Source organism: Oncorhynchus kisutch, linkage group LG28 (assembly GCF_002021735.2).
Source record: "Oncorhynchus kisutch isolate 150728-3 linkage group LG28, Okis_V2, whole genome shotgun sequence".
Taxonomy (NCBI): domain Eukaryota; kingdom Metazoa; phylum Chordata; class Actinopteri; order Salmoniformes; family Salmonidae; genus Oncorhynchus; species Oncorhynchus kisutch.
Genome location: NC_034201.2, coordinates 28,809,956 through 28,822,610, shown reverse-complemented (window position 1 = coordinate 28,822,610; position 12,655 = coordinate 28,809,956). Strand labels below are relative to the sequence as shown.

The 12,655-nt window shown below is 41.0% G+C and overlaps 1 protein-coding gene across 4 annotated transcripts in view; it reads right to left on the bottom strand.

Annotated features, from left to right (window-relative positions):
• LOC109873029 (cell adhesion molecule 1) overlaps nucleotides 1–12,655 on the bottom strand; it is a 517,469-nt gene that overhangs the window by 108,019 nt on the left and 396,795 nt on the right. For all 4 annotated transcript variants that reach the window (XM_031807919.1, XM_020464521.2, XM_031807918.1 and 1 more), the window contains one exon: nucleotides 7,973–8,110. In XM_031807919.1, the coding sequence (XP_031663779.1) occupies nucleotides 7,973–8,110 (138 nt within the window). The remainder of the gene's footprint in view (nucleotides 1–7,972; nucleotides 8,111–12,655) is intronic.

Below are 12,655 nucleotides of genomic sequence, written 5' to 3'. Positions count from 1 at the left end.
GCCACATGTAAGCACAGATTGCAGTGTGTAGAATTTATTTGTATTGTTTACTGAACAATATCCGGCACCTGCTCAAAGACATTGTGTGTGTGTGTATCATGTTTTCCTATAGGGAAGAAAAACAGCCATGTTTCAACACAAGACCGTAGGAACCTATTGTAAAGCAGTCTTCATCTTTAGACCGCAAGTCATTCATGTAACTGGCCTGTACTTAAAATGGTCTTTGGTACTTTTCGTGGAATTCAGTACACCTGAAATATAAATAACTGAAAACCAATAAGCTCCTATAAAAAGCTGGTGTTGTGTAACTATGTGTTCCCACATTGAATTGGGAGTGGAATACGTTTATTTTGTAATGAAATTGTGACAAAGGGCTACTGTTGTGCTCAAGGCTACGGGGGAAGAGTAGTAATAACTCAGCATAAGGGAGAGAGGCGGCCATTGTGCGTCTGAATGGAGTGGCTCTGTGAGTGACCTTGTACAGTACAAGTAGGGGAGAGAGAACGGAACATCCTAGAAAATGGTCAATAGAAGGTGAATCAGCTGGAAATTTCTCGCTGTCAAGGGCTGTTGTACTCGTGAGTCACTCAATGGCTGCTGGGGTAGTTGTTGATGGGACAGTTTATTTGTGCCAACAGTACACAGCAAGGTGTGAAGTAAGCCTATACACTTTGTTCTGATAACTGGGGTGTTACTACACAACACAGACAACACACTCTCCACATGCTGAATAGGCCAACTTCCTTTCCCCATTGTCCCATTTTGTAATAATATTTGTTATCAAGAGTGTCATGTCAATAAAGCAAATAGAATTTCATTGGATTGAGACGGGGAGGTTGATCAGGGAGAAAGAGCGGGAGAGGGAGAGAGAAAGAACAAGGGGAGGGGAGGAGAGAGGTAGAGGGGAAGAGAAAGGGAGAGGTAGAGACAGACAGGCAGAGGGAGAGGGGGGTGAGGGATAATGCACCTGACAGAGGATTTATTTTCATATACAGTGCCTTCAAAAAGTATTCACACCCCTTGAATTTTTCCACATGTTGTGTTTTACAGTCTAAATTTAAAATGGATTACATTTAGATTTTTGTCACTGGCCGACACACAATACTCCATAATGTAGTGGAATTATGTTTTTTGATAAAAAAAATAAAAAAATTAAATGTCTCGTGTCAATAATTATTCAACCCCTTTATTATGACAAGCCTACATGAGTTCAGGAGTAATTAAGTTGCATGGACTCACTGTGTGTGCAATAACAGTGTTTCACACTATTTTTGAATGACTACCTCATCTCTGTACCCTACACATACAATTATCTGTATGGTCCCTCAGTCGAGCATTGAATTTCAAACACAGATTCAACCAAAGACCAGAGAGGTTTTCCAATGCCACGCAAAGAAGGGCACCTATTGGTAGATGGGTAAAATTAAAAAAAAGCAGATATTGAATATCCCTTTGAGCATGGGGAAGTTATAAATTACTCATTGGATGGTGTATTAATACACCCAGTCACTACAAACATAAAGGCGTCCCTCCTAACTCAGTCGCCGGAGAGGAAGGAAACCACTCAGGGATTTCACCATGAGGCCAATGGTGACTTTAAAACAGTTACAGAGTTTAATGGCTGTGATAGGAGAAAACTGAGGATGGATCAACAACATGGTAGTTACTCCACAATACTAACCTAATTGACAGTGAAAATAAGGAAGCCTGTACAGCAGTCACCAACCAGTCAATCGCGATCAACTGGTTGATCTCCAAGGCATTCCTAGTGATCAACAAACATTTCTGTAAATAGCCTTGCGTTCCTATTATTATTTTTTTAAATCCCGCACTGTTGGCGGTAGGTGCATTTGATTCAGCAACCCTAGCACCGGGAAGGCAAAGTATTCCCATTTTTTAACAATTTCATGTGTCTGAAGGTAGAACTCAACCTACCCGGCAGGCCCAGAGCAAATCAAGTGCACCTTTAGGCTTACCACTGGCCAATCAGATAGCTCAGATGACTGTGTCTGCACAGTTTCCTTGAGCCATAGATTGTAAAAAGAAGCTGAGAAGTTGATACTGTGAGATTTCAAAAAATGTAAAACCATGACTAGAGAGACTTGATAAATACAGTAAAGAGCTGCTGTTTTTATGAGTAAGCTCATGTTTAAGTTGATGTTCAGCACTGTCAACACTAAGCCATAAAATGTGTGTCCTCCCTCCTTACACTTACACTACAACCAGCACTGCAGCTGCATTGAAGGAGTACAGCAAAGTGTTCCGATAAGCTTGCGTTCTTATTATTAGAGTCTTGTGTCTTTTTAATATCTGGGAATATTTCACTTTCTCAGGTCATAGGAGTAATAACATAATTTGGTGCATGAAGCATAAATAATGCAGTGCGACTTGAGTTTCGCCATCAGCTGGAAGACTGTGTCCCCGTTTCTCAATGGAGGGAGGGAGAGAGGAGGGACGTTGAGTCAGGTTAGAGGCAGCCTCACAGCTGATCCCTCCCCCCCTCAGACTGACCATCAGATGCAGGCCATCAGCCCAGTCAAAAAAGAAAAGCTAACTATTATGCTCACTCAGCTGTGCCTCAAGTAATACAACAAATGATATATCACCAATGTGATCATATACCACATTTTAAATATAATTTCAAAATGGTCTGAGAAGAACAACATTGGCAGGGCAATTCAGGCATAGAAATATGCAATGAAATGTGTTGGTCCTATAGCCTGCTGCACAAACCTCATTGCTATGGAACTGTTTTTAATTGGAAAATGTTGCATAGGCTTACCTTTAAGTCCTGCTTAAGAAAAATCTGACTCAGAAAGTGATCTTGACTCAAAAAAGGTTGGTGACCACTGCTGCACAGAATACAAATATTCCAAAACATGCATCCTGTTTGCAACAAAGTAATACTGCAAAAAAATGTGACAAAGCAATTCACTTTTGTCCTGAATGAAGACAAAGTGTTTTGGATTTGCCACAAACACTACAACTATGACCGAGTACCACGCTCCATATTTTCAAACATAGTAGTGGCTGCATCATGTTACAGGCATGCTTGTCAAGGACTGGGGAGTTTTTCAGGATGAAAATGAAACGGAATGGAGGAATGGAATGGAGCTAAGCACAGGCAAAATCCCAGAGGAAAACCTGGTTCAGTCTGCGTTCTACCAGACACTGAGATGAATTCACCTTTCATCAGGACAACAACCTAAAACACATGGCCAAATGTACACTGGAGTTGTCACCAAGAAGATAGTGAATGTTCCTGAGCGGTCAAGTTACAGTTATGACTATAATCTGCTTGAAAATCTATTGCAAGACCTGAAAATGGTTGCCTAGCAATGATCAACAACCAATTTGACAGAACTTGAAGAATCTTTTAAAGAATAATGGGCAAATGTTGCACAATCCAGGTGTGGAAAGCTCTTAGAGACTTACCCAGAAAGACACTGTGAATTCTAACAGATATTCTCACGGGGGTTGAATACTTGTCTAATCAAGATACTGTATAACAATGTTTTATATACAGTGGGGCAAAAAAGTATTTAGTCAGCCACCAATTGTGCAAGTTCTCCCACTTAAAAAGATGAGAGAGGCCTGTAATTTTCATCATAGGTACACTTCAACTATGACAGACAAAATGAGAAAAAAAATCCCCAAAATCACATTGTAGGATATTTAATTAATTTATTTGCAAATTATGATGGAAAATAAGTATTTGGTCAATAAAAAAAGTCTCTCAATACTTTGTTATATACCCTTTGTTGGCAATTACAGAGGTCAAACGTTTTCTGTAAGTCTTCACAAGGTTTTCACACACTGTTGCTGGTATTTTGGCCCATTCCTCCATGCAGATCTTCTCTAGAGAAGTGATGTTTTGGGGCTGTTGCTGGGCAACACAGACTTTCAACTCCCTCCAAAGATTTTCTATGGGGTTGAGATCTGGAGACTGGCTAGGCCACTCCAGGACCTTGAAATGCTTCTTACGAAGCCACTCCTTCGTTGCCCGGCCGGTGTGTTTGGGATCATTGTCATGCTGAAAGATCCAGCCACGTTTCATCTTCAATGCCCTTGCTGATGGAAGGAGGTTTCCACTCAAAATCTCACGATACATGGCCCCATTCATTCTTTCCTTTACACGGATCAGTCGTCCTGGTCCCTTTGCAGAAAAACAGCCCCAAAGCATGATGTTTCCACCCCCCATGCTTCACAGTAGGTATGGTGTTCTTTGGATGCAACTCAGAATTCTTTGTCCTCCAAACACAGCCAGTTGAGTTTTTACCCAAAAGTTATATTTTGGTTTCATATGACCATATGACATTCTCCCAATCTCTTCTGGATCATCCAAATGCTCTCTAGCAAACTTCAGACGGGCCTGGACATGTACTGGCTTAAGCAGGGGGACACGTCTGGCACTGCAGGATTTGAGTCCCTGGTGGCGTAGTGTGTTACTGATGGTAGGCTTTGTTACTTTGGTCCCAGCTCTCTGCAGGTCATTCACTAGGTCCCCCCGTGTGGTTCTGGGATTTTTGCTCACCGTTCTTGTGATCATTTTGACCCCACGGTGTGAGATCTTGCGTGGAGCCACAGATCGAGGGAGATTATCAGTGGTCTTGTATGTCTTCCATTTCCTAATAATTGCTCCCACAGTTGATTTCTTCAAACCAAGCTGCTTCTTCCCAGCCTGACAGCTCTTTGGTCTTGGCCATAGTAGAGTTTGGAGTGTGACTGTTTGAAGTTGTGGACAGGTGTCTTTTATACTGATAACAAGTTCAAACAGGTGCCATTAATACAGGTAACGAGTGGAAGACAGAAGAGCCTCTTAAAGAAGAAGTTAAATAAATTTTAATCCCACTTTGGAACACATCAAAATGTAGAAAAAGGCAAGGGGTGTAAATACTTTCTGAAAGCACTGTATCTTCGTATTATGAGGATGAAATGGCGAACAGCCTTGTGTGCTGTTGTTCCTCAGCTACAGGTATCTGATGGATATTGAGTTGCCGCTTCACATCCCGCCTCGTCACTGCAGAGACAGCTGTCTCTGAGGCTGATGGGAAAACGAGTCTTTGTGATAAACAGGTGAGTTACTCCATTTGACAAGCCAAGCGCTGTAGTTTTATTTAAAAGCCAAGCGTTTTAAATAACCAGCTGAGTTAGACCTGAGAAATCAGCTAAGGTGAACATCTGACAAATGATAAAGTGATCAATTTACTACCAGGAGGAAAAGACAGGCAGCAGACACTGGTGTATCTTGACCTAAGGATTTAATTTGATTATCCATATTTTATTTTATTATTACAGCACAGTAGCTAATTACCAACATGTTGAATATCACTGCACTGTCAACATTATGCAATAACAAACGTGTTGAGCACTTGCTCAATGAAAGAGAGATATGCAAATACCTTTGAATTGGATGATGCGTACTGAATCTTATTTACTTATGAAGATATCATCTTCCCACGGTGATAGCATCTCCGTTTGATAGCCGCAGTCTCAGATGTGGCGCTCGATATTACTCCAACATTATTTTTGGAGTGCTAGTGAACATATTAATGTTAATGAAAAGCTAATTGCTTTTGTAGTCGAATAGTGAAGCTCGGGGTTCAAAATCAAAGCAGAGTGAGTTGATGCACTGTTAATGGCTGCACTTAGCTATTCCTTCAGATGCAGAGCCATTAACAGTCCTCTCTATTTTACATTTGAAAATAATCGTTAATTGTCATTTCAGCACCATTTAAGAGCACGGGGGTACGTGGGGGGCCTGCATTTGGGGAGAGTGGACTCGGATGTATCAAAGTGCCATAGACATTCCTTGACTACTTGCCTTCAGCAAGTTCAAATATTATTTTATAAATTTGCCAGTCATTCTGGCAGAGTGTGGCAGGGTAATTGAAATCACCCCGGTAATTTTCTTTAGAAGACTTAAGGCTAATGGCCGTGCTCGGCCCCGTCCGTCACTGCCCCCCCAGTCTCTCTCCCTCTCATCTCGTCTTGTACAGACAGAATAACCTGTGCTGTTGGAACTCCCATTGTTCCTTGACTTTCATTTCACTCGCACACTTAAGTGCTGGAGATATCTGTGAAAGACAGGATATAAAAGAGGGGGAAATATTAACCACAACACAAAACTAGCAAGATAAGAGAGAGGACAATAAAGAGGCAGAGTGGGGGAAGGGAGAGCGAGTGCAAGGGTGAGGGGAGAAAGAGAGAGAGGGGGACAGAGAGACACACAGAGAGGGCAAGAGAAGGGATATAATGATAGTAGGATAACTGGGACTTTGCTTTCGGGGCTCGAAATCTTGGTTTACATTCGCGAGCGAGCAGGGTGGGTGTGTAACCTTTAAATGATATTTAAAACATGCCCGATTATCCCTTAAGGTAATTAGGTTTAATTAGAAATAAATCTGCAAGGCGAGGAGCCGGCCGACGCCGAAAGCAATTTGGAGCAGCCGGCAAGTGGCATGGACTGCGGTGACGCGCTCTTTCCCTTTTGTGACCTCTCACAATTCGTCATTCCATGATTCCACAATTCGTCATTCGTATCTCCTTGCCTCCTTCTGAACCTTATTAGAGGTCCAAGGTCCCTCCCCTCAGAGGAGGCAGGAAGAGAGGATGCAAAGAAACCAGGAAATATGGCTTGACAAAGAGCCCCTGTCTCTTTTGTTCTCATGTTTCCTGCTTCTCAACCTCCACATTCTGTCCATTCAGTCAGTCAGTCAGTCAAACTCCCACTGAACAATGCGGCGTGCCATATTCATCACGTTGATGTGGCAATTAACGGGGGAAACATGGACTCCACATCGTTCAAGATGACGCAATACTACTTTCAGTGGTGGTTGGCAATAGAAACCCCTTTTAATTACAATAAAAATTACAATAAAAATAGGCAATGGACAAAACGTTTTACACGGCTAGCAGTTAAGCTCAGATATGTGAACTCTCCTTCACCCTCTGTTTGTTGTCAAGTAACTTTTCTTGTCAACACAGAGAGTAAGGAAGGCTATCATCCACACATTTAGGCGTAGCCAGTGCTATTTAACAACACTGTAGTAGTTACGCTAATGCAGGGAAGGGGCAGTGAAGTGCCGCAGTGTGTGAAGGCTTTTGTTCCTGCCCGGGACTAAAACACCCAATTCACCTAAACCTGGTCTATATTAATTAATGACAACAATTAGTTGATTATGTGAAACAGGTGTGTTAGCACTGGGCTGGAACTTATACCTGCACACACTGCACACAGTCATCCAGGACCAGAGTCAGCCTACCCTCTTCTGGTTAAAAGTGTTTATTGAGTAGATGAAACCAAGGCCTTTACTCCACATTAGGGCTTTGCACCATTCGTGGTTGGTATGAGGTTGTGGTTATGACGTGAGTGACGGGCTTTGGGCTCTGCTGAGTAAGAGTTGGAACAGCCCGGGGTCATTCCATAATCGCGCAGCTCCCTTTGAAGAGAGGCTTGAAAGCTATCACTCTGCCAAAAGGCTAGGTGACCACTGAGCCAGCCCATCACTCTAATGGAAGTCATTCAGAGCCATGGGAGTGACCTAATTAGGCTGAGGTGTCGTTGACGTGGGGCGAATTATAAAGAGACGAGTGAAGGAAGGAAGAAGAAAGTTAGAAAGAGAGTGTAGAGGCACCAACAGATGGGTTAAAGAAAACATCTATGAAAATGATGTGAGTGGTTTTATTATTGAATAAAGCTATGGTCATGAATGTATGACTAAATCATTGGGTAGACTCGTAGGGAATGGAAAACTTGTAGGGAATGGAAAGTTATGCATGAACATTAATAGACAACTCTACAATTCATACTGAGTAATTCCCTACAATTACCTTAATTCTCGCCCTTTTTTATCCCTCTTCATCTGAAAAATCTTGTTTTAAAGAATATTCAGTCTTTCAGAGTCCAACTGAGTTATAATAGAGAGCTAAAGTGTTTTGGACGTGACGGTGTTGACGGGTGTTGACCTACCTTGGAGCTCTTTGTCTCCCTTCATCCATCTGATTGTGGCGGCGGGCTTGCTGCCCATAGCGGTGCAGGTCATCTCTGTCTCGTTGCCCTCAATCACCTGACCCTCCCGGGACTCGATGATTGGGTTGCCTGGAGGGACTGGCAGGGGGGACAAATAGACACCGTGTTTAGGGAATGTGGGGGCATAAATCACCCTAACAACCAGGAGGTGTCGGGTCAGTCCTCCCTCTTAGATGTATTAACTGTCCATGTGTGGTGGAAGGGCGTTTCATCAGCAATGTGGTGTTGAGGTAGCATGGTGTGATGCATCTATTGTCATGGGTGTCATTTATAATATTGGTCCCTCCACATACCAAATAAAATAACTGAATTTTGTTGCAATAGTACTCTATCTGTGAGAGGTTTATGGAAATACTTTGAAATAAATTAAATTGACTACAGTACAGTCATTTTCTTGTAAACAAAAACGTCAGAATGTGCGCAGAGAAGAATGTGCGTGAAAAAGGACTAAGTTAGATTTAAGTGCGTGTATCTCAAGTCAGAATCAGCCGCTATCAGCTTTGGCGAAAGGCCTTACACTTAAAATGTTTTATCATCCACTTTATAATAAAGCCCATACATATGCAGTACACTTCAGGTGTTTGAGGATGCTTTTCCAACCTTCTCTCAACTAGACTCTTCCCATAAACGTGCGAGCTGAGACCACTCACCGATTTTGGATTACATACTTCCAGCTCTCGCTTGTTACCTACTGCCACTCAAAACAGCTTGATGCCATTTGCGCTGATCTACTCCTGCCTTGGCCCAGACACGCAGATTCATGCCTGTGCCAGTCTCCCCATCTCCTCCTTGCGAAAATTTCCAAATCACAAACACTCCCCACATCCCGCTGTCAAACTTCATTGCCAAAACGGCATCATTATATCTAAGTACTTACTCTTGCTTCAAGCACGCTCTGTATGTAGTAACGTCTAATACGCACACAATGTAATTTCCCTTAAATCCTGCTAGGATGCACAATAGAAAACTGTCTGGACACTGGGTTTCGATTGGCGTGGATCTTGGTGTTTCGGTATTGACGTCAAATACTGGTGCTCCCAATTTATAAAAGTTAGGAGCACAAACAAAATTTAGGAGCACCAGAAAATATATTTTTTTTTATTGATTGAGATATGCAGGGTGACTGACATTTGTGGTGATGAATCTTGCCCTGGAGGCAGAACTGAGCAATTTCTGCTAGATGGGCCAGCTGCAAAGTAAAAATGTACTATATCATAGAAGTAGTTGAAAACAAACATTTGCTTTTTGGTCTTAACTAAAGGTTAGGCATTAGGATTAGCAGTGTGATTAAGGTTAGGTTAACTGTAGGGTTAGGTTTATAATCAGATTTTATTACTTTTTGACTGTGCCGGCTAGTGACCACTCTGTGGAGCTCCCTCTAGGGCAAGATTCATGACACAATTATTATTATTTTTTTAACCTTTATTTTACTAGGCAAGTCAGTTAAGAACAAATTCTTATTTTCAATGACGGCCTAGGAACAGTGGGTTAACTGCCTGTTCAGGGGCAGAATGACAGATTTGTACCTTGTCAGCTCGGGGATTCGAACTTGCAACCTTCCGGTTACTAGTCCAACGCTCTAGGCTACCCTGCCGCTCATTTGATTGTTGTGTTACAAGGTGGGATTAAAATGTATTTATTTGTATTTTTTTGTTAACGATATACACAAAGTGGAAGAAAAATTCTAACATTTGTAAAGAATTTCAGAAAAATAAAGCAAATATATCTTGATTACATACGTATACACCCCCCTGAGTCAATACACGTTAGAATCACCTTTGGCAGTGATTAAAGCTGTGAGTCTTTCTGGATAAGTCCCTAAGAGCTTTGCCAACCTGGATCGTACAATATTATTTTCAAAATGATTTGATCTCTGACAAGTTGGTTGTAGATCATTACTAGACAGCAATTTTCATGTGTTGCCATAGATTTTCTAACAGATTTAAGTCAAAACTGTAACTAGGCCACTCAGGAATATTCTATGTTGTTTTGGTAAGCAACTCCAGTGTATATCTGGCCTTCTGTTTTAGGTTATTGTCATGCTGAAAGGTGAACTGGTCTCCCAGTGTCTGCTGGAAAGCAGACTGAACCAGGTTTTCCTCTAGAATTTTGCATGTGCTTAACTCCATTACGTTTCATTTTTATCCTGAAAAACTCCTCACAGTCCTTAACAATTACAAGCGTACCCATAACATGATGCAGCCAGCACTATTTTTGAAAATATAGAGTGGTACTCAGTGATGTGTTTGGCCCAAACATAACGCTTTGTATTCAGGACATCATTGCTTTGGTAATTTTACTTTAGTACATTATCGCAAACAGGATGCATGTTTTTGAAATATTTCTATTAAGTACAGATGTCCTTCTTTTCCTTCTGTCATTTAGGTTAGTATTGTGGAGTAACTATAATGTTGTTGATCCATCCTCAGTTTTCTCCTATCACAGCCATTAAACTCTGTAACTGTTTTAAAGTCACCATTGGCCTCATGGTGAAATCCCTGAGTGGTTTCCTTCCTTTCCATCAAATAAGTTAGTAAAGACACCCGAATCTTTGTAGTGACTGGGTGTATTGACACACTATCCAAAGTGTAATTAATAACTTCACCATGCTCAATGGGATATTCAATGTCAGCTTTAAAAAAAATGTTGCCCATCTACCAATAGGTGCCCGTCTTTGAGTGGCATTGGAAAACCTCCCTGGTCTTTGTGGTTGAATCTGTGTTTGCAATTCTCTCGACTGAGGGATCTTACAGATAATTGTATGTGTAGAGTACAGAGGTGAGGTAGTCAGGTTAAACACTATTATCTTCCCCAGTGTTGAAGTCCATGCAACTTTTACACCTGAATTTATTTAGGCTTGCTATAACAAAGGGGTTGAATATTTATTGACTCAACACATTTCAGCTTTTAATTTGTAATTAATTTCTAAAAACATAATTCCACTTGGACATTATGGGGTATTGCGTTTAGGACAGTGACACAAAAAGTCAAGGGGTGTGAATACTTTACTTTGAAGTAAGTAGACTGAAGTAAGTAGATAGTAAGTAGACTATATGTATTTTAGCACATTTTGTGCCCTAGAAACTAATTTGTAACCCTGTAAATATTATAAATATTATAGGTATTATAAAAATAACTGTCATTTTTTTTATTTTACCTTTATTTAACCAGGCAAGTCAGTTAAGAACAAATTCTTATTTTCAATGACGGCCTGGGAACAGTGGGTTAACTGCCTGTTCAGATTTGTACCTTGTCAGCTCGGGGGTTTGAACTCACAACCTTCCGTTTACTGGTCCAACACTCTAACCACTCTGCCACCCCATCATCATTGAAATTACAAAGTCATTTGTGGAACATTAGGTTTCCACATTGTGTAAAAGCACAATATTGAGATGCATTACATCAAAAATTGTACACTGTCTCTTTAAGAACATCAAGTTTGTTAGTGATAACATGCAACAGATCAGTCATTTGGAAGATCTCAATTGCATACTCCTCACATCCCCTCTCCTCGTCTCCTTCTCAAAACACATTGGATGAGAGAGCCAGAGGTCCCTTCCCTCTGACCTTCTTCTCCAATTGGTTTTGAAAAGAAGATGAGGAGATAGGATGCGAGGAGTATGCAATTGAGAGCTTCTCATTCATTTATTGCCGTGATTATTGATTTCCTGGAGAAGCAATCACTTTTCCTTTATTTCTGTGCTCCCAAATGTTAGGACATAAGCCTATAAGTAAAGTTACTAGGTTGTTAGGAAGCTAGCTAAAAAGGTACATGACTGAACAATGTTTAAACAAAAGGCCCGTGAGTAGTTTTAGAATGGCACGCGACATGGTTTATGAATGTAAAATGTGGCTTGCCAATTCACCACAGGAAGAAGAAAAAGTTGCGCCGGTTATATGGGTCATATCATTTGAACCGTTTGGTCTACAAACAAGCTGTATTCCCTGTAGTAATGGTACAATCATTACAATGGAAAACAATTGTAGGCGCACAGGTCGCACAGCTAAATATTTAGGAACATATATATGACCAAAATGGTCACACTTTAGAGCTCTGTGCGAGGTTATGACATTTAAAATGACGTTGAGGACCAGATTTAAAATATATTTAACTTTCAGTGAAATGGCATAATCCCTAAAAGTGAGACAGACTTTCAGTCTTCACGTCACTTTTACTCCCGTGACATATTATTATAATTCAATTCATGCTTTGCACTGTGGCTCTACACCTTGGTGAATGTTTATTCTTTCGTAGTAAGTTTGTCTCTGAGTGCAAAAGTGAGTTAGATACAGCTATGGTATCAACCACTCCATCGGTCAATGACGTGCCAGTGATAGCTGTGTGTGTGTTACTGATGGCTGTTTGTTCACCCGCAAACCTAAATGTAGCATATAGATATGAATTGCACAAGACTGATACATTTATGGATTTTTAATACATTGTTTTCTCTTTATTCAATCCGCCCTTCATCCAAACAATATTTCTAGACCCTAAACCCACCCGTACCGTGGATATAACCTCAGGGATTGCCGGTTATGGGTAAACTCGTGTATCACTAGTGTGTGTGTGTGTGTTTTCAATCATACTTTCATAATGAATGTCAACATAGACGGTCTAAGACA